Source organism: Gopherus evgoodei, chromosome 2 (assembly GCF_007399415.2).
Source record: "Gopherus evgoodei ecotype Sinaloan lineage chromosome 2, rGopEvg1_v1.p, whole genome shotgun sequence".
NCBI lineage: Eukaryota > Metazoa > Chordata > Testudines > Testudinidae > Gopherus > Gopherus evgoodei.
The window spans coordinates 57,868,637-57,895,384 of record NC_044323.1 but is presented as its reverse complement, the minus strand read 5'-3'; the positions used below and the strand labels follow the sequence as shown (position 1 = coordinate 57,895,384).

Genomic DNA, 26,748 nt, shown 5'->3' with positions numbered 1-26,748 from the left:
TTGTACGAAAAAGGATGGAATTATGGCAGGGTTTCTCAAACAGGGGTCACCGTTTGTATAGGGAAAGCCCCTGATGGACTGGGCCAGTGTGTTTACTTGCCCCGTCCGCAGGTCCAGCCGATCGCGGCTCCCACTGACTGTGGATCGCTGTTCTTGGCCAATGGGAGCTGCTGGAAGTGAAGGCACAATCGGCTGGACCTGCGGACGGGGCAGGTAAACACACCGGACCGGCCCACCAGGGGCTTTCCCTACACAAGCAGGGTCCCCTGTTTGAGAAACCCTGAATTATGGTATGAACAATCCATGACACAACCACTCAATTCCTCTAGGATTAAAAAATACAACCCCAAGATGTTTGTGCCACTCAAGCATTAGTACACCTCTGTGCACATATGAGTACACACACATACACACCACAGATGTACACACATTGACATAGACACTGATACAGATGCTTGCACGCACTTCTGTGTAATCCAAATCATGTTTTAATGGAGGCAAATACAAATTCACTTCTTCTTTCTTCTTGAAGTATTAAAAAAAATGGTGGTGATCTCATTAGCTAAACTAACTAAAGCAAATATGAATAAGAACTATGTAACTGAAAGGCCTCTGTTGCTGCTGTTCTTGAAATAACACTTCTGTCTGGTTCTGGATAATGGGCTTTTAATAAAAATATCCACCAAAGGAAAACAATTAAACAATACATAAAGCACTAGAGTGCAGTCTAGTGGTTCTGTTACAGTCTGGAGCTCTGGAGCTTTTCCAGAGGTGAACATGTGTGTATATATATATATTTATTTATTTATTTATTTTCAGGCTATAGTATAGTTATGATCAATTATTATAAAGAAACAACATTTTAAATTAGGGCTAGACAATAAGCCAGTGTTGGTGCAGGACTTTACATTCAGACCTGAGGTTTTGCCTGACTTAAATACGACAAATATTTTGACAATCAAGGAAAATCCTCTAATATCACTTTTTCTATTTAATTTCTTTAAGGACATATCAGGTGATATTTCTTACCTCTTCACCAGAGTATTCAAAACGTTGGCAAATTGATTCACCATACATCCCTATTCTTTCATCTTTTTGGCTTGACAGAATTTGGAAAATACTAATAGTGCTAAAAAAGCTCAGGTACATTCCTGCTCTTTGAAAACCATAGACATACATGGCTTAGGGTTTTAATCAAATAGTTTTTAACCTGAACCCTATAAACTTGTCACATGCCATATTTTATTATCCTTTCTCCCCTACCCCCTGGTAGGCCATGTTAATAAAAGAATCTGTGCATCTGCAGGAAAGTAAGCCGACACTAATTAATTTATATAATTAAAGGTTTCATTTCTGTAGTTCCAGTAAGTTAAAGGAGCTTCATCGGCAATTTTAAAAAGCTAGTGCAGTTAGGGAGACAAGAAGATTTAGAGTGTTTTGGTGAGAAGTTGGGATTTCCACATAAAAATACACAAGGAGGAAGAAAAGAGGTCACAGGATATAAGCACTGTTGCCACTTTTAGTTTTATAGTAAACTTGGAAGTACAACAAAATGATGAGAGGCCATTTTTGCAGTTTCAAATGACTCCCTTCTCCTTTCCTTATCCAGAGCAGAAAAAAAACAAACAAAAACAAAAAAACCCTCTTCCTACCCACCAATGCAAATCTAGTGAAATGGCACTGGTTGCTCTGGATCCAGAGGAAATGTCAGAAAAACAAAGAAACCAGCACAGCTCCAAAATTTACTACTCACACTTTCAAAAAAGTTACTAGAAAATATCAGTTCTCATTCAGGACAACTGAGTAAACCTCATTAGAAGCTAATACATGAAGCTGTTTTGAGAGAGATCGTTCCAAACAAACATTTACATAGGAAAACAGCTATGTATTTTAAAACCTTCTCTTTCGCAGATGCTTTGTCCAGTTACCTTTAAATTTTCCTCAAAATATTTTCTTTGGCAGAAGAACACACATGAGAAATTTCGGTTGAAACAGTTTTATTTTGATGACTATAAGAGAAGGGGGACAAAATTAGAGATGCAATGGAAAATGAGTTGCCACTGTTAACTTCTGAATCACAGATGAAGTGCCAGAATACTGAACCTAACAACACACATTGCTTATGTGTCTATTTTCGCTTTGTACAAATTCATCTGCAAAACTCACTCCTGCAATGCCTTAGTATGAAGATCCAGACAGTAGGTAAATTACATATTTTTAGCCTGAATAGAGGTGCGAATACTCTGACTGTAGAGTTATTTGTGATGCCTCTGTACTGTCTTTCTAATTTAGGGTTACATTGTGCAATTTACACACAAACCAATATACGCATTGCACCTATTTATACTGTAAATGATTCAGCATTGAGACTATCTCGTACTATGTGCCTGGCACAATGGGGCTCTGATCTCAGCAGTACATACAACAACACTGAGTAAAGGATATCTAGTAATAATTTTCAGAAGAGGAATTTTCCTCTACAGAGGGATATCCATAGTGGAATTGATTACATGTAGTCACCATACTAACGTCCTAATAGTTCACTTTATTACTATGCTTCTAAGAACAGCTAGGGAAAACACTATCTGTTGTCTCATATTTTATTAGAAAAATACCCATTCTCAGCTAGCGATTTATGCAGCATTGTAGAAAGGACATACTACAGTACTTATTAAATGGTACCATAATAATACTGAAAATATTATAAAACCATTATATAAATCAATAGTACGTCACCATGTGGCATGTTATGTTCACTTCTGATCTTAAAGATGACATTGCGGAAAGAGAAGGGCTTCAGAGATGGGTGACGGCTTTTAGCTATACGGGTAATTTGAAAAGTCTGTATTATTCCATTACTGGGGTTAAAAAAAGTCTGACATCAGGTGCTAAGTTTCTTGAAAGACCCATTATTTAATTAATTTTAAATATCAAACTAATTAATGGATTTACTTGTAAATTCTCAGAAAATTCAGTCTATTCTCAAAGAATAAGTGCTGCATTTTTAGGGGAAAATGCTATATTTCTCATATCTAACAAAGAGGAGGGTGCCTGCTTTAAGTGCAAAACTCAGCTCAACCTTAAATCTGAAGCCACAAGTGGCATCTCCGTAATACCCAGCTATGTGCTGGTCCGCCAAAAGGTCTGAAAAAGGTAGTGAAAGTACAAATATATGTACTTCACACTGACCAGTAACTTAAGAGCAACCAGTAACTTAGAGAAACCAATCACTTCAATCCTTCTAGGTTAGCAGGGTAAAATGGAGGAAACTAGCATTGCCACTATTCCTCATTCTGTACTTTTGCAAAATGCTGCCTTAATGAGATTCTCCCCTTCCCATGAGTGAAATATCCGAAGAACTTTGGGGATAACTAAATTATTGATACTATTTAAAACATGGGGCACATACTTTTAAGCAGTTTTGGAAAAATGAGGCACCCATGAAGTAAGAAACTACACGTATGAATGGATACAAACATCTAACTACTATTTTAATAAACAATTAACCAATTTGCATGTACAACTGAATAAATGACAAAGAATGTTAGGCCTCATATTTATCAAAATCTGTCCCTCAATATTATTAACAGTTGCGTTTTAGTGGAGCCAAAACTAGTAAGCATAAAATAAAAACTAGTTGGTGGAATGAAAACTCTGAATTACTTTCAATATCAACTTTCCTACTTGTGTTCTAAAAAGCTTTTTCCTTCTGTCTTTTAGCATCGAGCTAAATTTTCCACTTATCTCTTTGTGGTTAACAAACCAAGCACTTCAGTATGTGTTAAACTTAACATGAATAACCATACAAGCAACAGTCTTAGCAGAAACACAAAAAGAAACTAAAGGAAAAACATTTTCTTTTACACAGTAGAGTATTACATTTTCAAGCCGGCTGCATACATTTAAAACTTTTGTTTGCATTGAAAAAAATATGTGATCTGAACTCTATCTATGCTGAAATGTGTTTTTGTTTTGTTTTGCACATAAATGAGTATCTGTCAGTTTAAAGAAGTGATAAAACAGCATGAAACCAACATGGCAGCCACAAGCCAGCATGGTGGTTTTTCAGAAAGTTCATAGCACTCCCATGGGAGCCACCCATCCAGCACACGTTTAAAGTGACTGCTCTGTACTAGGCTTCTAGCTCATCTAGAGCTGGGTTCATGGGTTCTTATAAGTGGAGGGTGGTTTGTTTTCATTTCTTCTGTAGGATTTTCCTAGGCTGCTTTAGAGGAAAGAAATTGAGTTTTACTCTAGTTCAGCACAAACAAAACATATTAATTGGATTCATCTGGTGATAGATCAGCATATAAGATGAGATATGCATTTGTGGGTGGGTGTGAGTGTGAGTTCCTAAGAACAGATACCTACATAAAGCATTACATTCATGACATTGAAAGTATCACTGAAGCCCAAATACCTGATTATAAACAAAAATGTAATAGAGGAAAAAAAGCTGGTGTCTGTTTCTCTGGCCATTATTGTTAAGAATGGGCCTCTGTTGTGAAATTAATGGTCAATCAAGCAATAATGGACTCCCTACACCATAGTTGCCAACATTTCAAAAAATGTGCCTAGGGCAACTCTGGGAAGAAGCCAGAGCTCTGAGGGCTCTTTGGATTATCGTTATTGGACGGTGATTTGCTTCTACCCTGTCATTGCCTTCATTCTGTTGGGTGGCACCATCTTGGTCCTCTGTGTTGCTCATATACCTCTTTTTTTTTTCATTTGTCAACATCAGACCAGCCGAAAGCTGATGCCCTTTCTATGTCCTCTTGGTCCTGGCTTTGGCCCTGTCTGTCTGGGTGTGCCAGCTGACTGCTGCTACTCCGACATTGCTTTGGTTTCATCTCTATCAATATCCTGAGTCTGTTGCTACTTCATACAGCCTGTCCCATTGTAGCTTGAATAGTTGCCTTTTCCCATTGCTTTTGGACTATCTGACAGTTGGACTCAGACCTGCTCACTGGTGTGTAACAGCCTCAGGTCCTCGGCTTTGTTGTAGTGGACTACCAGCTTAACTTGGCATTCTCTTAACTGCTTCTGTTCACCTGTTCTGCACTAGTGGTTGGTGTTGTTTTGATGCTTTCCCTGAGCTGCCCTTGCTATTTGGAGGCATTTCTCTAGGGATTTCTCTGTTTCTCTCAACAACCATTTCTGTAAGCTGAGAACTTGTCTTTAATTAGGGAATGTTTAATGTTGCCAATGTGCATGTAATCTAAGAATGTATCCCCTCTTCCGTTTCGTGGTTTCAGGTAAAAAAAATCAGTATCTTTCTACATTCTCATCCTGTTTGGGTCACAGCACTCATGAAAGACCTTTATCAGCTGTTCCAGTGTTTCAGGCATTATTCCAGGCAAAAATAGCTTCGTGAAAATCTGGGGCGCTGGGGACAGGCATTTGGGAAGAGTGGTGAATTGCTAATGAGTCTGGTTTACAACGAACCCAAGAAATATTCTGTGGCCACGGAAGATAGAAATATAAAAGTAAGCATCCTTCAAGTCTAGGGCAGATCCAGGGAGGGAATGCCAGGAAGACCATGCAGAACCTCATTTTCTGAGATATCTGTTGAGGCAATGCAGGTTCAGGATGGGATGAAGGCCCCATTAGCTTTGGGATTAGGAAATAATGGAGTAAAACACCTTCCCTCTCAAGTTTTGAGGTATCTCCTCCACGGCCCCCACCCATAGGAGGGTCTGCACCTCCTGGGCAAGGAGTTGCTCTCGAGAAGGGTCCACGAAGAGTGATGGAAATGGAGTGGGAGGGAGGGGTGCCTAAAAATTGCATGGCATAACAAATTGCCACAGTATTTAGCATCCAGTGGTTCAATGTTATGCAGGACTATGCTGGGCTGAAGTGGGACAGTCAGTCCAAAAATAAAGGGGAGGAAGGATCTGAAGCAGGAACCCTGGGGCACACCTTCTAAAGGCCTGCTTGGGCCCACCAGAGTACCTATGTGACCCTGACTGGGAGGTTGAGGTGGGCAGAAGGGGTTGACTGCACTTGTAACCTCTCTCTTATGGGGTCCTGTCTTGGAGGTGGAGCTGAGAAGTATGGTGGCTGTTGGGGCCTCAAGTCCTTCCTCAAATCAGATGGAGCACACTGGATTCAATGTTCTCAGCAGAGTCAATGGTGCCACCGTGAGACCGAGGATGGAGGAATGACCCAACGTGGGTCACACTCCACCACCTTCCCCTTGCTTGCACTTCTTTGGCACCAGCAGGTCCCTCTGTTGGTGCGCTACTTTTTGTGCTTCTTCCTTGGCACCAGGAATGGAGAGCAGTTCTGAGATGCGCACAGTGGTGGAAGAGCACTTTGCACTGAGGCTGATGTGCTCAGTGCTGAATCCAAGGGGCTTAGTTCTGGAGCTGGTCTAAGAGCCGCTTCCATTAGGATAGTCTTAAGTCTGATCACTCTGGCCTTTTTTGTGCAAGATTTAAAGTCCCAACAAATTTGGCAGCGGTCTTACATGTGAGATTCTCCCAGACACTTCAGACAACTGGAGTGTTGGTCGCCCACAGGCATAGGAGGCACAAGGTTTGAAACCCGGGAACAAAGTCTTGCCCAGCCCAGAGATGAAGGGAGCCCCTTAGCAATAAGGGGAGGGGATATAACTATCCACGCTAAAAGTATTTCCAATATCTACACTAAAACTAAACTATGAAACAGGGAGTCAAATTTTGGGGCCTACCACATTTATAATGTCCCTTGAAATAACTGGCTGTTTGGTTAGACTGTTTTAAATAAGGCAAATGGTGTAAGTAAAATTAAAACCCATTTCACAAAAACAAATTGTGATTTTCTTAGCTATTTCTATGTTTGGGGTTTAGGCTTTGAATTTAGTTATGTGATGTCTAAATACAAAACCTTCTTGGATACTGTACATACCACTTCATGGACCACCCAATAGTGTTACAGAAAAAAAAGTTTTATATGTTTGTGGTATATTTGCTTTACAGTACAGGTTTAGAGTTATACATTTTAGATAAATCATTTTAAATTATAAGTCTTGACAGGGTCAGAGGTAAAAGTTAGTGGTCTCACTGCCATTTTTGAACTGCAGCCATTACAAATTGAAGCCTGGTATTTCCCAGCAGTTACAGTTTGCCCAATCTTGACTGGCTATTGTTCACCAAGCCCTTCCACAGCAATAAGACAAAATGCATTCTGCTTTACTGTGAAAGGAAATGATATATGAAATGTAGGGCTGCTGAAAGTGAGTACAGTAGGGCATGTTTTAAATAGGTTCTTTTTTCTCTAGCCCCATGAAAACAGATTATCAAAAGCCAATGCTTCATGGCTGAAAGCGTGATTCATTTAGAATGAGATATTTCACTAATATGATGTTTCATAATTACTTATTTTAAAGCAAACACCTTATTCTATTGCACAGAAGATACCATCCTTGGCCAAATCCATGAACTTTAGTGGGAGTTTTACCTGAGTAAGGAGTGAAAAATTTGGCCTATATTATATTTTACTTGGTATTTTCTATACTTCTATACTATTACAATTAGGTTAAAACTAAGTATTTTTCTCATGCCGGGTAACATTGTTTAAATTTAACTTTAATAGTGGTAGATGTGAGGAGGTAGATGTAAAGTTAGTTTACTGTTATCATATAATAATGATTTTTATCAGTGACTGATTAAATCATCAACATTTTCTTGTATATTTTGAGCTGATGGCCAGAACAAGTAAATAGCTTTTTTATTAAATAACCTATAACATTTCCGAGAATCATGAATTTTATAAAAAGTCAAATCTTATATATTTTGTAGTATATTTGCTATACAGTGCAGATATAAAGTTGCATATTCTAGATATAACTTTTCAAATTCCAAGTCTTGACAGAGGTCAGAGGTAAAAGTTAGTGGTCTTGTTGCCACTTTACTTAAACAGTTATTTTAAGCTAGTTCCACTCTGGGTCATTTTTTACGTCTTTCAGAATTACTATAGTTGTTACTTGTGTGAGCTTTCACTCTACTGCCAGTTTTGGCACTTTTAGAAGGAAACAAGTACCAACCTGAATGCTGTTAGGTACTCTACATCTCCCATAGGGGGATCCAAGCCACCTGTCCAAGCAATATTTACATTATATCCTTTGCCAAGGCCTCTTCCAACCTGAAAAGACAGGGGAAAGTGCCAAAGGAGGATGGGAGCAGGAAAAGGGGAGATGAAAAAAATAAGAAAACATACAAATGTGTGCTTTTGAAACAAACATCAAACACCATGTCAAATCAGCCCAGTCTTGTTTGACAAGGACTGTTCTGGGTTATACACTTGTTCTCCACTGCTCCTCCAGTCCCTATGGACAATTTGGTAATCTGGTATAATTTAAAACACCAGCAAAGGACGAGAAAATTAGGGGTAATCATGCAATGCAATTACCTGAAAGATGCAAATAAAAATGGGTCTCTAAAGAAATAAACCTAACCTCATTTGGGGCTCCACTGCCAGGGAAGAAGTTGCCTTCATCATAGCGATGGAGGGAAACATACAGGATGCTTGGGTCAGCATAAAAAGCCTGCTGTGTACCATTGCCATGGTGAACATCCTAAAGGGGAAATTAAATAGATGACAAATGCAATAATGTCCAACTCGATGAGTAGAGATAAGTTCTCTCTCTCTCTCTCTCTTTCTCTGTGTCTCTTCCCCTCCCTCCTCTTTTCTCTTTCCCACTCCCTCCACCACCCCTATACTTCCTGAACTTTCAGGCAAATTACTCTTTAATGCACTCATTTTTTAAACTGGCTTCTAAAAATCAGGAAACCACAGTGAGCGTGCCCCGGAGACTCCAGATGAGCAGTCATTGAGAAATCCCAGTCCTTTTGTACAATTAGATATTTATACACCGGCTCTTTGTACTCCTTGCCTCAGTGATGGAATCTAGCATCCTGTTTTATGGAGGAATTTTATGACTTATTAACTGCCAACAGTTCATAACCCCTCAGGCTTAATTAACTAGCCTCACTGGCCTCTGAAGAAAGACTAATGTTTAAACTACAAACTAGTATTTTGCAGAAGGATCTATGGTTTACAGAGCATTTTCGCAATTCTTGACAGAACACTAACCATAAGTGTGTTCATTGATTTGCCAAGTTCCACTACTGAGGTCAAAGGCTTTGCGACCAGCTGAGTAAATTGGCTCTCTTGAAACATTCAGTTCAGTTAGCAGTCTCCCAGCAGTTAGATCCACATCAAAAGATGCCAGATGCAGAAGGGCTTCATACTTCATTTTTGCAAAATCATGACGGCAACAGTCAAAAACATAGCAGTATGATCTCATTAGCTATTAAATCACCTGCAGAGAAGAGCCGATAGTATGGTGCCTTCCACAACCATGGAATGACCATAGCCAATTTGCATATTTCAAACATTATATAACAGCCCAAACACCAGTGCACAGGAAATCTCTTTCTTTAAATAAAATATTTAAAAAATATTTAGAGAATGAGCATGTGATAATGGATAATGGTTTAAACTTTTCAAATTTATTTTTTGTTTCTTCACAATTGTCTCATTGTACAATATATGGTTAGATACATACGGGGTTTTATAAGCGAAAAGGGAAAACGCAGGTGCACTGTGGTGGAGGAAAACTGAAGTTTTTTTTTTCTAAACTTCCACATTGAAGCTTATAAGAGGCTGAAAGATTTTAGATGTTGATTCTGCTTCTTTATTCCATTTGAGTAAAAATATAGATTTCAAGAAGCTATTCTGCAAGGAGAGTAAACAAAATATTTTGAAAAGCAACCCTAATGCCTTGACTGCATTTTCATTACAAGCGAGTGTCCTTGGGTCTGGGCTGATATATAATCTTCAAAAAATATTTTATTCAAAAACTCTCAACAAAATTGCCATCTGTTCATCATTCATCTATTCACTGTGATCTCTAGGCACCAGATACAAATGAAAGGAACAGAAAAATAAATTCTATAAAGGCCTGTGCTATCCACTCTTAAGTTGGCTTCTACTGTTGTGGGTTTTGATTTTTTAAATATATTCTTGCTCTTGCTCTACAATTTTTAAATTATAGGAATTAAAATAGACACTTGGGCCTTTTATAGGCTTCTTGATCTTCTATTCTGCAAAATAATTTTCTATTGTAAACTTAAATTTTGCCAATGAAAATAGTCCAGAAATGCCATTGAGTAGACAAAGATTTCTGCATGGTGAGGATAGTGTATTCTACTATTAATCAGTTATGTGTTTTGTGTATGGGCTCAGTTCTGAGCCTATCCTTCTTGGATGAAATGTATGACTTATTCAGAAACTATGGATCAATCCAAAAATGGAGATTTATTCATCGGAAGGAATGAAAAAAGGAAAGCAGAAAGGGAGGTGTTTTATCTGTGGTGTAGATGTAAAAAAGAAGAGGAAACTTTCAAAATGAAAAACAAAGAAGTTAAAGTTATATATACAAAAACATTTCTGAACATTAAGGAATGCACTGGACTGAATTTTTTATTAATTATTATTATTATTATTAACATTTTTATTGCAGTAGCACCTCCAGGTTTCAGTCACATTGGGGCCCCATTCTGCTAGCCACTATAAACATATAGCCCTGAAGGTCAATTAGAAATCTCAGGGTACATCTACACTTGAAATGCTACAGAGGCACAGCTGCAGCACTGCAACTGTACCGCTGTAAGTATAGACACTCACTGCATCGACAGAGGGATTCTCCCATTGCTGTAGTTAATTAATCTCCTCAAGAGGTGGTAGCCAAATTGATGGAAGAATTTTTCCATAGACATAGCACTGTGTATAGTGCGGATTAGCTCAGCAGAGTAGCATTTTTCAAGGATGTTGATTTTTCACACTCCTAACATCTATGATTCTATGTTATCTTTCAGGTGAGACCATTTAGGCCAGTTCTCCTTTGCTCTGAATGGACATTAGAGCTCTCATAGGTAATTAGTTACATTTGGATTGTGGCTTTGCCTCTATGTTCATAGAAGGGGCAACACATCATTGCACTGATCCTCGAGGAGATCAGAGACCAGACTGTGACTGTTCCAGGGCTGAAGTCATCTGTGCCAGCCCTCCGTACCAGCTCAGCTCAACATGTTTGTGGAGGAGAGCCAGAGCAGAGCTGAGCGTTACTTGCTATTCAGAATTCAAGCTGGGTTTCTTAGTGCAGACTAGTCAAATAGGCCTCCTGTTTATAATTCTCTTCCCGGACTAGATGACTGTATCACTTATAAGCAGATATCCACTGCAAACATCCACAGAATCTAAACTTTGCATAGTTTTGCTAGGAGTTTATAAACTTAAAATTTACTTCATGCTAGTAAATCCTAATCACCTGAATAACCCCAGTGAGCAAATGGACACAAAACACAGTGGAAGTGAATTTGTTCACAAATCCTGATGAGTTTCTGCAGAAATATGTTTACCCTAATCTTTCTCTCCATAAGTGCATTCCTAAACCGGAGGGTAAAACTTCTGATAAATATTTGAAAACTATTCCAAGAATATCAATATTACTTTTATATTTATTTTAGCCATATATTTCTTCATTCGCTATTTCCTTTTCTCACACTTTCCCCCCCTCTCTTTTTCCTCAACTACTAGTATGTACACTTAACTGAACAAAAGTGCTAGCTGGTAAGGCCATGACTTCACAATAAGATTTAATTATGGGTGCAGATATGAACAAGATTTAGACTATTAAGCTATGCACTTCAAAAAACCTTTAACATATTTTGTTTTTAAATCTTTTATCACCTGCAAAAATTAATTAAGTGCAGATGTAACAGGTTAGGTTTTGATGCCAGGGTTCATTTCCTGTCTATGCTTTGTCAGACAACCTATTACACCTCCTCATGAACTGTAGGCAAAACAAAAATGGTGCTCATAAATCAACATTCAGCTTTCTTTGGGCTGTGTATTGGGCTGATCCTTTAAGTATGAAGCAAAGCTCCAATTCATTATTCATGAAAATAATATAGACAACATGCCAAATGTCATCTGTATTTAAATAAACCATCAGTTAAACAAATTAGAACTCTATTGTGTAAGAATGCATTCTATTAAAATACTAGATTAATCCAATGAAGTTGACTTTTAATCATTTCGCTCTCCTGCAGGGAATCATCCAAAGCTGGCATATATGATTTGAAAACTTTTCAGAGAGAATGACTTGTTGATTTGTTTTCATAATATCAATGTTACTCAACAAGCAGATGGGGGAAGTGGCCAATTTGGTTACCAAAGCAACAGCATTCTTTAAAGCATATCAGACTATTTAAAGTCTGAATTCTGTAGGGAAAAGTAAACTTGGGTTCTGTTGGGTTATTTTAACAGTGGAAGTATCAATTCATTTAAGGACCATAAATGTTGCCCTGATCTGTGCCTTCTTCTCATTAAATTGCAGTTAACACCATTAAAGTGAAACATAGATGTTTATAGTTTCAGTACTGCCATCCTGGCCTTAATGAGTTCCCAAACGCAAAGGAAATACATGTCTTTATTTCTTGTAAGTATTAAAAGCAGGAAAGCCTGACGTACAGATATAAATTCATTATCTTTTATCTAGATGCACTGAAAGTGTGATGCTTGCCAAGAATACATACCAGATCTACAATCAATATCTTGCCTATATTTAGCTTGTCTCTCAAGTATTTGGCAGTAATTGCAACCGAATTAAAAAAGCAGAACCCCCTGTGGAACAGAGAAGAACAGAAATAAGAAAGCAAATCAGTCAGGAAAACAGTTATAAATAATGTTCAGGGCATTTAAAAAAATGCTATAAGATCTCTGAAGCCATAAATCTGCTTCTGGGAGTACCTAGAAAGCCTTTTCAGTCATCTGCTAACAATTAGAGTTCTTCAGAGACATACACAGTGCAGGTGATTGCCAGTAACCCCAGCGCTCCAAGATGGGCAATATTCCCTGGTACTTACATGGCTGTTGATTCTTCAGCATGATGGCCTGGGGGCCTTACAACAGCAAAACCATTCTGTAAGAACAAGATAGGTTTTCAATTATCAGATTTTTTTTAAAAAAGCTGGTTTTTCTGTGTAACACAGCACAGCAGGCAAACAGAATTGGAATCTACCAGAGGCTCTTGAGCACGTTTTGCTGCCCCTATTGCCCTTTCACAGAATTAGCAGAAACAATATATGTGATCACAGCTGCATATATATCATGACTTAAAGAGAAGCAAAGAGACAGGCTCTAATATAGCCAGGATAAAAATAAGACATTTTGGAGCTGGCAAATATACATAATAGCTATTGTTCTGTACGACACAACCATAACTGATTTATTCATTTAAGTCCAGAATCCATAGCTGGTAGAGAGAAAGTATCACTGATCCACCCTGATGAACATTTGATTCAAATTAAATTGCTCCCTGTCGATCTATTTCAGACTATAAAACAGTAGAAAGGAAAAAAGTCTTGCTATTTACATACAGTGGTTTGGAAATGTTGGCTCTACCTTCTGCGTAAACTAAATGATAAATTTACACTTGCACACAAAAAAGGCAATTCCTAAGAATAGAAAAGGAGGACAATGGAAATCTCATTCTTCTCCAGTCTATAAATTAAGCTTGGAGGCCTGCCAAAGCTTGCAACTTTATTGAATTCCCTCTGTCAATTTCTAACACACATTCTGGCGTTTTATAGAACATTTTCATACACAGCAGCTATCAGAAGTAGTGATGATCAAGGAATTCCTTAAGCTACAGATTCACTGCAATGCATCATGTAAAAAAAAATGAAGTTCCCCCCTACATGAAGCAAAGGAAAGATCTATAAATCCTTGCAAGACAGCTGCTGTTCAAAAATGTAGGCTGGATAGTCATGAAAATAATTTGCTATCATAAGGAAAAAACTGTTAATCAAAACCTGGGCCAAATTCCACTCCCTGTTATACCAGTGTGAATCAGGAATAACTCCACTACTTCAGCAGATTTACTCTTGGTTTACACAGATGTGACTGGGAGCAGAATTGGACTCGTGTGTTCAACTATTGCTTTATAACCATAGGCAATGGAGATTTTTTAAAAAATGATGTTCTAATCAATACATAATTCTGGCAGCCAAACCTCTATTTTATGTAGTCAACAAGGAGTGCCTCAAACCCCTCATACAAAATGCAGCAATGGATTTTAAGAAAATACTGTTGACTACATTTTAAGAAAACATTGTAGAGTACTGTTGAATACATATGCCTTTTACTGATAAATTATTCTAATTAGAACTAGAGAGGCTAGTTAGGCTGCAGTGCTGCAGTCCTTATCCAGGAAAACCACTATGAGAATCGATGGACCTGATTGTCCTTTCACTTCCACAGGTGTAAATAATGAGTAACTACAAGTAAATCAAGGGAGTTACACTGGTGTATGTGAGATCCATTTTCTTAAACCAAAGTGCCATTGAACATATAAATAGCAGTTGCCTTATTGAAGGCTAATTTAGCAGACAAGCAATCCTACAGCAGCATCTAATATAACCAGGGGGGGCTCTAGGCATTTTGCCGCCCCAAGGACGGCAGGCAGGCTGGCGTGCTGGGGCCTGGAGCCGCCCCTGAATATAACCCACTGTTAAACACAATTCAAGAAGCCAATTACAATATTTTCTAGAGTCTAGACTATTGTGTTATCAGTCTAAACCCAAGGCAGCTGCAAAGGGAGTAGTCCTGCAATATAGTGATCAGTTCCATTGATCCTCATTTAGAGACTTCAGGGCACTCGGCAGCATCACTCATTGTCATACCCCTCATTTGCATATAAATGTTCATACTTTATCAAAAAGAGATACACGCTTCAAATACGTGTGTCAGTTCTTAGCTACATCTTCCTTGGCAATTGAACAGAAATGGCCTGTAGATTGGAGTCACCACCAATGAAAACCAAAAACCAAGGCAATTACAAAGCCATTCGAGAGGAATATCCAGGATTGCCTATGCTCACTGGGTTTGTTGTTTTCCAGAGACTCAGATCTTGGAATCAGGTGATTTAAAAAAAAAATTCTAGCCCTCATAGTTGCTGAGAAAAACTTGAAAATGTGACCTTTAAAGGCTCAAAGGCCAGATGGCAAATTAAAAGTACCCCAAATTTACTATTTTTTAAAAATCTCATCATTTTAAAGCCAATGTAATGGATTGTGGGGATCTGACTCATGATTTGTGAATGCTTAGGGTTGGCAATACTGAACAGCACTGGCTGTTTAATTTTAAAGTCATTAGTCTGCTGATTGTACTTAATATAGAGTATAGTGAATCAGAAGGAGGATGGGGGCATTTAGCCTATAGCTGTCAAACTGCATTTATACTGCTAGCTAAAATCTTGGTACTCTGCCCACATAGGCTTTTTGTGGCCTCGTTTTTCACAAAATATGTTTCACAGGTGAGTGTACCAAATTTCATTCTCATTCAGACAAATTCTGGGATGTGTTTCTCCCCTCTACCATTTGTGAAAATGTAAATAATATATACATTCAAGTTCATGTAGGTACAGAACCAAGAGAACACATAGTCAAGGAGGCACCATTCATCAAATTATGACGGGTGTATTTTGCTCTTTCAATACTAGAAAACAATTAGGAAATATCAGTGCAAGAATTATAGCTGCCCCTGCTCAGTTCACAGCTTATTATTATCTAACCTCTATCAGCATTCCCAAAAGATTGATATGATTAAGATGATTATCTCACAGAGTACATCATGGGGGTATCTAAAGGGGAGAAAATGGGACACTTTCCTGTTTTTGACAGCATGACAGATACATTGTACACTCCTCTCTTCTGTTTCTTTACTGTAGCAATCCACAAAGGCAAGGGGAATTGTTAGAATGATCTGTTTGGAGATCTAGTTTCCTTACCAGTGGCTAATTTCGGACATCTTGGGGTAATTAACCCTGTCAGTCCCCTATGAGCATTCAAAATATCTATGTGACCCCTCTGGGGAATACATTATATATCCGTAAATTACAGTGAAATTCAGTGCATTACAACAAGCATTTGGGGAAATATTTTTCTTAGGAAAAAACCCTATGCTGGTGATCAAACAGTTAATTTAATCTAATCCATATTGAGCAAGACTGAACACTGATTATCAGCTAACACACAGTATTAAAAAACAACATTCATGCAACTGATAGAACTCCCTTCACACATCCTTTAGCTTCAAGCTTTGCACGAACATATTCTATATTAGTACAACTGAATGTCAACTAATTTATTTAGGCAATGTTTAAATGCCAAACTGTAAGCTCTGAATAGCTCTGGCTGAGGGTTAGAAGAAAGAAAGTTGTAGAGACAGATAGACTAATGAAGAACAATATGTTGAAAATGAAGTGGACACATACATTCAAAACATTTTTTTACATATACCTATTTATACTAGGATACAGTAACCATTACATGTAAACTGACTGACATAAATGGACATTAAAGGAAAGATTCACATCTGTAGCATTATATATTTAGTTCTGTGGTTAAACCTAAAGATAAGGAGTAGAGCTGCAACTAAGATGGTATTAGAGCAGCGGCTCTCAACCTTTCCAGACGACTGTACCCCTCTTAGGAGTCTGATTTGTTTTGCATACCCCAAGTTTCATCTCGCTTAAAAACTACTCTCTTACAAAATCAGACACAAAAATACAAAAGTATCACAGCACACTATTACTGAAAAATTGCTTACATTCTCATTTTTACCATGTAATTATAAAATAAATCAATTAGAATATAAATATTGTACTCACATTTCAGTGTATAGTATACAGAGCAGTTTAAAAAAGTCATTGTCTGTATGAAATTTTAGTTTGTACTGACTTTGTTAGTGCTTTTTATGAAGCCTGTTGTAAAATTAAGCAGATACCTCAATGAGTTGACATACCCCCTGGAAGACCTCTGCGTACCCTCAGGGGTATGTGTACTGAATCACTGGTATAAAGTCTACACATGCTCGAACTGGGAATCACAGAGGTGTCGTATATTCAAACTTTCAATTCACAGAAAAGATGCATTTTAGATCTAAGTGAGCATGTCTCCTGGCTATTGGAGAGACAAACAAGGAGAATTCATTTCCTTCCCGTACTAACATAAGTATTTTGCTCCCTCTCAACACCATACATGTGGCTGGATGCCTACTTTTCAAAGAGTAGCTGGGAGATCAGTCATATATGCTAGCATTCTTTTCCTCAGTGTTTTACTTAATTCCTTGATGCTTTGTAACAGCACAATCAGACATCCATCCTGTTTCTGCTGAAATGGGCAGTGAAGGATAGTTTCCATCACATTTTGGGTTCTCTGCTGTTTATGTACAGGCTGTCTGCACTGATCTTCTATGGTGGATCCACAGCATAATGAGGTAATATTGGCCTAAGAAGCATTTTTTCACAATGTGAATTTGTCCATTCACTGTAATGTGTGAGAACAAGATCATGGTTACTAATGTTCTTCTCAAATATCCTGTACCCATACTCAATGATTCATGTGTTTACGGATACATTCCTACAAAGTGATGAATGACTTCTAGAGGTGCTGGGCACCATTAACTCTCACTGGCTTCAAAGAGAGTTTAGGATGATTAATAACTTGCAGTCAGGCCCAGAGCGGGTAAAATTGACTCAGCAGTTGAAACCATTGCCAGCCAACTTTGACTAGCTAATTGATAAATATAACTTTTGTATTAAACTGAATGGTATTTAGCATATTATGTCGTTACAAAAACTGTATAGCATTTGTAAAATATATTTATAGAATAAATTCTATAATATATCTATAGAATATTCTAAATATATTTATAGAAGCAAGGGTTCCTTTGGAAAAAAGATATCTAATCCTCTTTTGCTATCCTCAAGTTCAGCACAAAACTGGTACTGTATGATATTTATAAGCCCACTTGTGCATTGACTGAAAGTACCTTTCAGATCTTTACAAATTAATTTCACATGACTTCACCCTACAGGACAAATAAGTGCTCCCTGGAAAGTGTTCCAGTATTTTGCAGTGTCATGCATGCCACTGCATCCCAATGGGACAAATTGTGAGAAAAATCTAGCCCTATTTTTTTTGCAGACACAGCTTACCTGTATAATTTTGAAAATTTAGCCTTCATTGTCTTTTATTTTGACTGTGTAAATAGGTAAAACAGTGTGAAGCTGGAACATAATGCTTAACAATAGTAATATTCGAAGTGCCATTCTTGGTCATCCAAACATCCCTTTGACTTTAATGGGAGGGATTTTGTTCTGTTTTAACAAATTTTCTGGATTTTTACATAATAATTAGCTGCACAAGGCTTCTGGACCAGGCCAATATTGATGTAAGACACTCAGGGCTGGTGCTTCCATTTAGGTGACCTAGGCGGTCGCCTAGGGCACTAGGATTTGGAAGAGCAGCATTTTGCGGCCCTCGGTGGCAATTCGGCGGCGGGGGGTCCTTCCGCGCTCCAGGTCTTCGGCGGCATTTCTGAGGCGGGTCCGTCACTCACTCTGGGACCCGCCGAAGTGCCCCAAAGACTGGGAGCACGGAAGGACCCCCTCACTGCAGAATTGCCACTAACGACTGGGAGCGCAGAAGGACCCCAGCCTAGGGCGCCAAAAACCCTAGCGCCACTCTGGAAGACACTACTACATTTCTCTGTTTAGACTGCACTAGTTGAGTATATGACAAGTTCACCATGCTTTCATAAATAAAATCCTATACAGTAGCACACTTTAAATACCTTTACTTTTAATATAGTTGGCCTATGCGATTTAAAAAATAATAATTTGTAGCCAGATTTGCAGCTGTGCAGGAGCTCCATTCAGCTAGCCGATGGGAGGAGGCAAAGGTGGCCTTAAGCCACCTTTGTGCTCCTCCAGTCTCTGACACTGTCAGCTCCCTGGCATAACATGGAGTAGCTACAGGTCTGCTCTAAGTCCCATCAGCTTGTAATAGTCCCTTTGAAGCTATTATCCTGGATGAGAATCACTGTGTTCCAATCATCCTGCTTCAGCATGACCCCAAGACATGCCATACATCATGGTGGAGGGAACAAGAGTGTAAGAGGTGGGGAAATCTTCAGATGCCTGTTTAGGGTAGCTTTGAAGGCTATTTGCCAGAGCAGGAGCTAACATTTGGCCCTTGGGGTCTAAAAATGCTGAGTACAAGAACTCATGATATTAACAGAGCAGTACAAGCAGCATGTACATTTGCCAAGGAAACTATAACAAACGTGTGGGAATGCCATTATTTCTTACAAAAGAGGCCAGCAGAGGCCAGAAACACAAGAAATCACCATTAAACACATAACTGTATGATGGAAACAAAGAGCAATGCACAGCTGCTTGTCTGCCTCCGTGACGATTCTGTAAGATGACAGCACTGGAGGAAACTGGAAACGTGGGACTTGTAGTCTAAGAAGGCTGTACCTGTGTTGCTTTGTCTAGCCATGTATATTAACCACCCTAGTGAAAAATCAACCAAACAATAGGAAGAGGAGGACAGTTGCTGTGAAGTTCAAGTGAATAATTCAAGTTGTATTGCTCTATAAAATAATAGCAATCATTTAGCTATGAACATAGCCATAATTACTAGGAGAAAACATCTAAGAGATGTTTTTAATGCATTTTTTAAGAGACTAAAAGAAGAGCGCATAAAGGAAATGGTGTTTATTTAAAAAACCATACTAGGCAATTATAGTTGCCAGCTTTTATTAAAACAATACAAACAATATAACAATAACTACCAGCTAAACAATTATGATGATAGCAATTTACTCTGTTCTTCTCTTTTTTTCTTTTTTTTTAACTCAGTGTGCATAGATGCTGTTACAATAGGCACAGGAAGAGATTTTTCAAAAGTACAAATGACAGCTAAGAACCTATTCCTGAGTGTCAGTGGGAATTGGGCACTTTGCACCTTTGAAAATCTCTCCTGCCGTGGACGTTAATTCATTCATTAGGAAGGTGAGAGCTGGTGGCGGTAAGTCCATCTCAAATAAGTGGCTTGTGTTGTTGCACTCCCACAGAGCTGGGCCAGCAGAATCCCAAATGTGAGTGGGGCCACAGCCACAGGAGCAGGCAGAGCCAGGTTTACTAGGGACTTAACTAAATCTGCTGAAAAGCCTCTGTTACAATGGAGCTGTGACTGGATTTTAAAACTGCCATTCCCCAGTGGAACTCCTTGGGCAGAGTAGCAGTGGTATCACCATCTTCCTGCCCCAGTGGGGAATGCACCCTCTGGAACAGCTACCCCAGGAGAAGATGAAAATTGCTTCTGCGGGGTAGAATCTGGCTCATTTTCTTTCATGCTTCATACCTTAACATTTCTTTCATATTTGAGCATTGTTCTTCATTTCCCCCTTTGCCATGACATCTGAAGTTGCCTTATAGAACTACTTATCAGTAAGAGAGTATCATACGAATACCTGCTAAAGTAAAGCATGAACCATGGAAAAGTTCCTTAAATAATCAATATATAACATACTCTATAACTGCATATGTAACACATTAGGAAGATTGGTACAGATTAAGTTAATTTGCCATGTTACTAACATGCCTCAGTCATTTTAAGTGATATAACAAGCAGAAATAGTATAGTTCTATGTATCCAAATGGTATAACCTGTCATAATACAAAGATGAGAAGAAAAAATTAAAACATTTTCCCCAGTATCTATTATGGACACCAACACACTCTTAGGTAACACTACTAATTAAACTCTTTCATGATAATTGAAACAGTATGGACATTACAACATCCCACTCTCTCTGCAAATCAGCTGGTACCCAAGTTCAGTGCTGCCAAAAATATCTGACAAACTGTTTGGCACATTTTTTGAATCTCATGCACTTAATCTTGTCTGGCAATATACTTTATAAACTGAGGTGAGACAGTGGTTCAGAGAACACCACCATATTCAGGCATATGGGTCTAATCCAAAACCCACTGAATAGGTGATCTCCAATGAAGTTTGAATCAGTCCCTATGTTCCTAAAATGGTCTTTTAAAGAAGTGTTTTTTCCTAAATTGTTTTAAGAGATTAGGAGTAATACTCTTGTTGTGCTTCTCTTTAGCTTGTCTTGGACTGATTTCACTGAGTTTTATAAAGATGCTTTGAAGCAGAGGCAGAGCCATAGTCCAATCCATGTTCTGCCTATCTTTTAACTCGTAAATAACTATGCAGTCTTCTGCTATGTACAGACCTCAGTAACTTTCTCCCATGGTAAAGTCTGAACCAACTTTTTTCATGCTTACCTAAACTGAATTTTAGCAATACATCTGACCTGAGGGTATGGGCAATTTTAAAAAAAATCTTTAGAGAGGTGCATTATTGAAGGGGAAAATACACAATATGTACATCTCCTTTTTAAGAGTAAGAAAGAAGGAGAATATTTTGGGACAAATTGTGCTTACCCTACTCACATGAATAATACCATTGATTTTATGGTGCTAGTTCCCTGAGCATGGCAAGCAGGATCTGGCCCTGTATGACTTGAACCTTGAGCAATATAAGTATCCAAACTTACTTGGAATGACAATTTCAAGTTCAATTCCAGTTATCCAGAAATAGCAGGGAAACAGCACAGTAACAATGTCTGAATACAGCAAATTTATTTTGTTCCTGATGCATGCCAACATGTTGCAAAGCACCATACCACATTTTTGTTTCTGAGGTATTAATTTCAGACCATTTTAATTCAGTTAAATGATTCCTGTCTACTAAGAGGGTAATTACACAACACCCACACACCTGAAGATATGGGAAGGGGCTTGTGTTTGTTTTGGTTCAGTTTAACTGGATGTTCAAGATAGTATCAGACCTTGCCATCTTTTAACTGATTTGGCCTTTTTCTTGAGTATCCTTGTGCATAATTGCCTCTTAACCCGTGGAAACTTCTAAAACCAAAGGGAATAACCAGACAAAATCCACCAATTCTTCACAGTTGATTGCAAGGTCTCTTCTGTTTCATATTTGTCAAATTAAAAATGTATGGTGCGTATGTGTTTCTTGCACAGAATAGAGTGCTGCAATTGACAGTGTTGACATACTTAATGGATATAAAAAATAAAATGAAGAGAAATAGTTATTTTGAGTATTGTGCTTAAAATAATTAACTCAAGCTTATAATAGTACTTAATAGGGATATTGGAAACTGCAGAAAACAATATCAGAAATGTTCCTGTAGATTCTAAAGGCCCAGTTTTGAAATATTACTCACATTGGGTAGTGCTTAATTACAAAAGGCCCCCCACTGCAGAATTTGTACCCAAATTAGACAGTCCCTTTCTTCAGCTGCATTAGCTCAAGGATTTACCCTTTTCACAGCTAGTAATTTTTGTGTCAATGGGAAGGTGTGAAGAAGTAGCCAAAAAAATCCAGGGCACATTACGTAACTGGGAAAGACACTAAGAGACACTATCCAGTAAATTTAATATTGCAGCATCGAAAAGGTATTATTTAAGAATAATATTATTGATCAATCTGTAAACATAACCAATTATAGTATTAATTTACTTATTTTTATATACTTATAAATTAATTTTAGAGCCTTAAAAGCATTACTAATATAATGAATAAGCACTGACATACATAATAATAGTAACAAAATATCTGGTTTTTAAAAGTTACCAGTATTAGAAATGACAATTTGTTTATCACTGGGGAAATATCAAAGACCCAAAAACTACCACAGAAAGGAATTATTGGCTACATTAAATATTAAGGGTGAAATTGTGTGCTGTGCCGCTAAGAGGAGCAGCATAGAATTTACAACCCAGAGGAAGAAAGCAAAGGTGTTCCCTTTTGATGCTGGGCTGCTCCAGGGACTGGTGAAGTCCCGGACACAATTTAAGCTATCTCTGGGGGCTTCTCTAAAAATATCTCTACACAGCAATCAGGAGTCGTGATTGCAGTATGTATAGCCACACCTGAGCTAGCTTTGATCTAGTTAGTTCAAATAACAATGGCAACATGAGCAGTGGCATGGGCCAGCTGCTTGAGTACATACCAGAATCCCTGGAAGGCTTATACTTAGGCAACAAGGCTACACTGCCACCTGTACTGCCACAGGTGCCTCACTATGCTTATTAAAGCTACCAAGATCAAAGCTACTCTGGGTATGCATAATGTGCTGCAGTCACACCTCTGATTGCCATGTAGCCATACCCTGAATTCTGGAAGCATTCCTGGGTAGTTCTATTGGTTATAGAACTGCAACCTCACTCACACCACAGTACCCTATACTCACTCCCAGCATGCCTCTTCCCTCCCATTACACCAGGGCTTAACTGAGGGAATGCTCCCTCCGCAGGACAAAGGTCTTCTTCCACAGGAATGTTTGGTCCCTTTACTTGTTTTAAAGGGCCCAGGACAGAGGGGAGGATCTCATCCCAAGAGCCTCATTCACCAATGAAGTTCATGGGCCATGTTTGATAAGATCTCACACATGTGAAGAGCCACACACAAGAATTTATCTGTAGTGCACAACTACTATGGGTCCTAAAACCCCCAGGAACTATGTTCCATATTCTTGAGCACTATCTAGTGAACCTTATCAATTAATTATTTACATAGACATCTTTCATCTGCAGAGCACTCCTGTAACAATATTCACCTAGGTTTGACACTAGCCTCTGCTTACATACACCCAAGTTGAGGGTCCATAGCTGAGAAAAGTTTACCAGGAATTGCATTGTAGTATCACAAGTCTCCACAACCTCCCCACCACTAGGGGTCTACACTCAGCCAGTGTAGTGCCAAAAGTTCATGGTGCTGAACAGTGAGAGGAATGGCGGATGCAGCAGGGCTGGCTGGGGAATGTGCTGATTCAATACATCTAAGGTGCAGACTTCATCAGCAAGGCTCCTAAAAATTGCATTTTTGTGTCTCTCAAACAAATGTATGACAATGTTTTGAGTATGTGAATTCTAGACAAATTCAGTTTTGAATTTACTCTTTAAAAAGTAATTAGCAGATTAGCATTAGATTTAAAATATTGACTTCCAAACGGCAGCCACTTCAGTGGCAACTGAGGTCTTACAGTGGCTGACGCTTTATTCTTCTCAGCCACTCATTACACACAGATAAACAACCAAGAAGAATCACACAGTGTGAAAGACCCCATAAATCCGTGGAGATAAGCAATAAAGGTCTTGCAGCAGATCCTGGTCATGTCAACTGCACATAAAGCATATCTGATTATTCTTATCTAGTTCTCCTTTTAAACCCTGTTAAATTCTGCAGGGCAACCTACAGTCAACAAAGATAAAAGCTTGCTAAAAATTCCTGCGCGTCCCTCATTGGTCCCTCTGGCCAGGAAAAATGCACTGTAACTGTATGCACGGCACTAAACAGGGCCCAATTTTCAAACTTCTGTGCATTTAATCAGCAGAATTACTCTTCAACCTGAGTAGAGGGCTCCACAATATGGCCATAAGTTTGGATGCCCCAGTTCTTCATATGGTGCTTTAAATCACAAATACTTATTATTTATTCATTTATTTATATTATCAGACCATGTAGGAGCCCTTGTCCTGGACCAGGAACTAAGCATTGTACAAACACAGAGCAAAAGAGCTTACCCAGCCCACTCTAAGTAGAAGACAAAAGGCAACAGATGGCTACAGATAGACTGACAGGAGAGTACAAGGAAACAGTCATAAAATACTCTGATTTAAGCACTTACCGTCATCATCCAGGTTTGAAATTGAGCTAAAAAGTTCCTGTACTTAAGTGAACTATGCTATCTAGAGTATAATTGAAATACTGACTGAAGTAAAATTGAGATGAAGGAAATTCACCATAATTTAATTCCAACTTATATTGTTGGTCCTAAAATATTTACCTCCTACCTAGACTTTGGTCACAGGACTAAGTCCACCAGTGTCTGGACAAGAAAATGTATACATAGTTGCATTAAGAAGCCATGTTAGCTCCAGCAATATTTATTGGGGTAACTCTGCATTCAAGCTGCACATGGTGTACCTTAAATAGAGGTGTTAAAATACCAAATAAAATGTCAAAGTCTGTCACGTCTGGAACTTTTATAAATTGTTTAGACTGGGAATAATTTGGGTTTTGTACATGATTCTTTTCAGATCATGTAGAAAAGAGAAAAATAAGGTGGGAGAAGAAGAACAATGAAGCATAGTCAGTTTGAAATTGTTTCATGGAAAGGCATACTCTGGATCATTACCTCCCTAATCAACAATTTCCCTATTCCTCCGTAACTTGCAAGTCCACTAGTTACCTTTCCTCTCGCTGGGTGGTATTCTGAGGTTACACATACTACTCAATAATCATATTAAAAATCACTTCAAAGGGAATTCCAGTACAGCTTGCCAGATATGTACATACTATGAGTAATTTTAGCTTGGACTGTAACTCCCTAAACACCTCTGTGTTAAAAAAAAATACTACAGTATACTGACAGCAAACCTTTCCCCTGTGACCAGGAGGCTTTGAGTAATAAAATCTGCCAACTACCTAGCAGTGTATTTAGATTACCACACCTTAGTGACCATCTTTCCCACTATTCCCTCTTCCACCCTCACCACAACTCCAGAAAAATAACATCTCTCTTTCAGCTTCTTCCCTCGTTTTCCCACACACCACGCAACCCAGACCTCACCTTCAGCTCTCCAGAGGCTACTTTGGAAGCCAGTTCGATGACACAGCCAACAGCCATGCGTGCAGCGCCGGACGAATGCAGCTCATTCCAAATGGTGTCACTGTCCACCTGAGCAAACAGTCGGCAGAGAAGGGGGGGGAAAAAAGAAAGAGAGAGAGAGAGAGAGAGTATAAGAGAAAACAAATCAGTGAGGGAGGGCTGGCAGGGTGACAGCCAATGTACAATAACATTAGTCTTCCGCCTTGGCCAGCTGAAAAGGCCTTCTGGACATGGCTTTGCTTATACTTCTTCTCTACACTGACTTCTCCAATGGAAACACATTCCTGTCATGCCTCACTGCCATTCCCTGTTTAGATTTCTCATTACAAACAGCATTACATAGGCCGGATCTGGCCTAGTTGCAGGCCCGTTAGACACCAGGCCCCAGTAGTAGATACAATATATGTTGAGGGCCCTTAGTTATACATGAAAATGAGTTTTGCAAGTGCCAGGACAAAGAATTTAAAAGAAATTTGTGACTACAGGCATTAGGAAAGCAAAAGCTTGTGTTATTAAGAAACCAGTAGCACATATTCTACACGAGATGACAGCTACAGTTCATATTCCTTAAATAAATGGAAGGAGTATTTTAGATTTACTGAGCACACTTGGTAAAGCCATTTAAAAATTAGAAGAACTAAAATAATAAATCAGATAAAGAGATGCATCCTTGGGATAATCCCACATTTTTACAATCCCAATCCTATTTTCTATATGCTACTTTGCTAGGATTTGGCTAGTGGAAAATAGAAATCTAATCAAATAGTTTGTTAGATTTCTGAATGCAAACTATACATTTATGATTCATTTGATTCATGCTTGAGATAGGAACAAAATAAAGAAGAAATACAATGTGAAAAATTAATCTCTGGTGCAATTCCACTGAGTTTGATGAAGTCATATCAGGGATGAATTTAGTCCAGTATGTTTTAGCTACTAACATTTAATTAAAGATAAACAGGATTGCTGACTCTTCAAGTTATTTTCTATCATAAGTATTAAATAAGAGCCTGTCAGCTATTAAAAAAATAAGGGAATATAGCAGAGACGAGACAGCATAGATTAAGAACTTCCGTAAATATGTTTAAAAAGTTATACTTATTCAACACTTCTGTTTTCAATAATTCAGTA

At 38.5% G+C, this 26,748-nt stretch overlaps 1 protein-coding gene across 1 annotated transcript in view; it reads right to left on the bottom strand.

Moving 5' to 3' along the window:
* HDAC9 (histone deacetylase 9) overlaps positions 1-26,748 on the bottom strand; it is a 684,467-nt gene that overhangs the window by 124,191 nt on the left and 533,528 nt on the right. Inside the window, 5 exon segments of the mRNA XM_030550719.1 lie at positions 8,027-8,124; positions 8,438-8,557; positions 12,585-12,672; positions 12,915-12,970; positions 25,579-25,686. Coding sequence (XP_030406579.1) covers positions 8,027-8,124; positions 8,438-8,557; positions 12,585-12,672; positions 12,915-12,970; positions 25,579-25,686 — 470 coding nt within the window.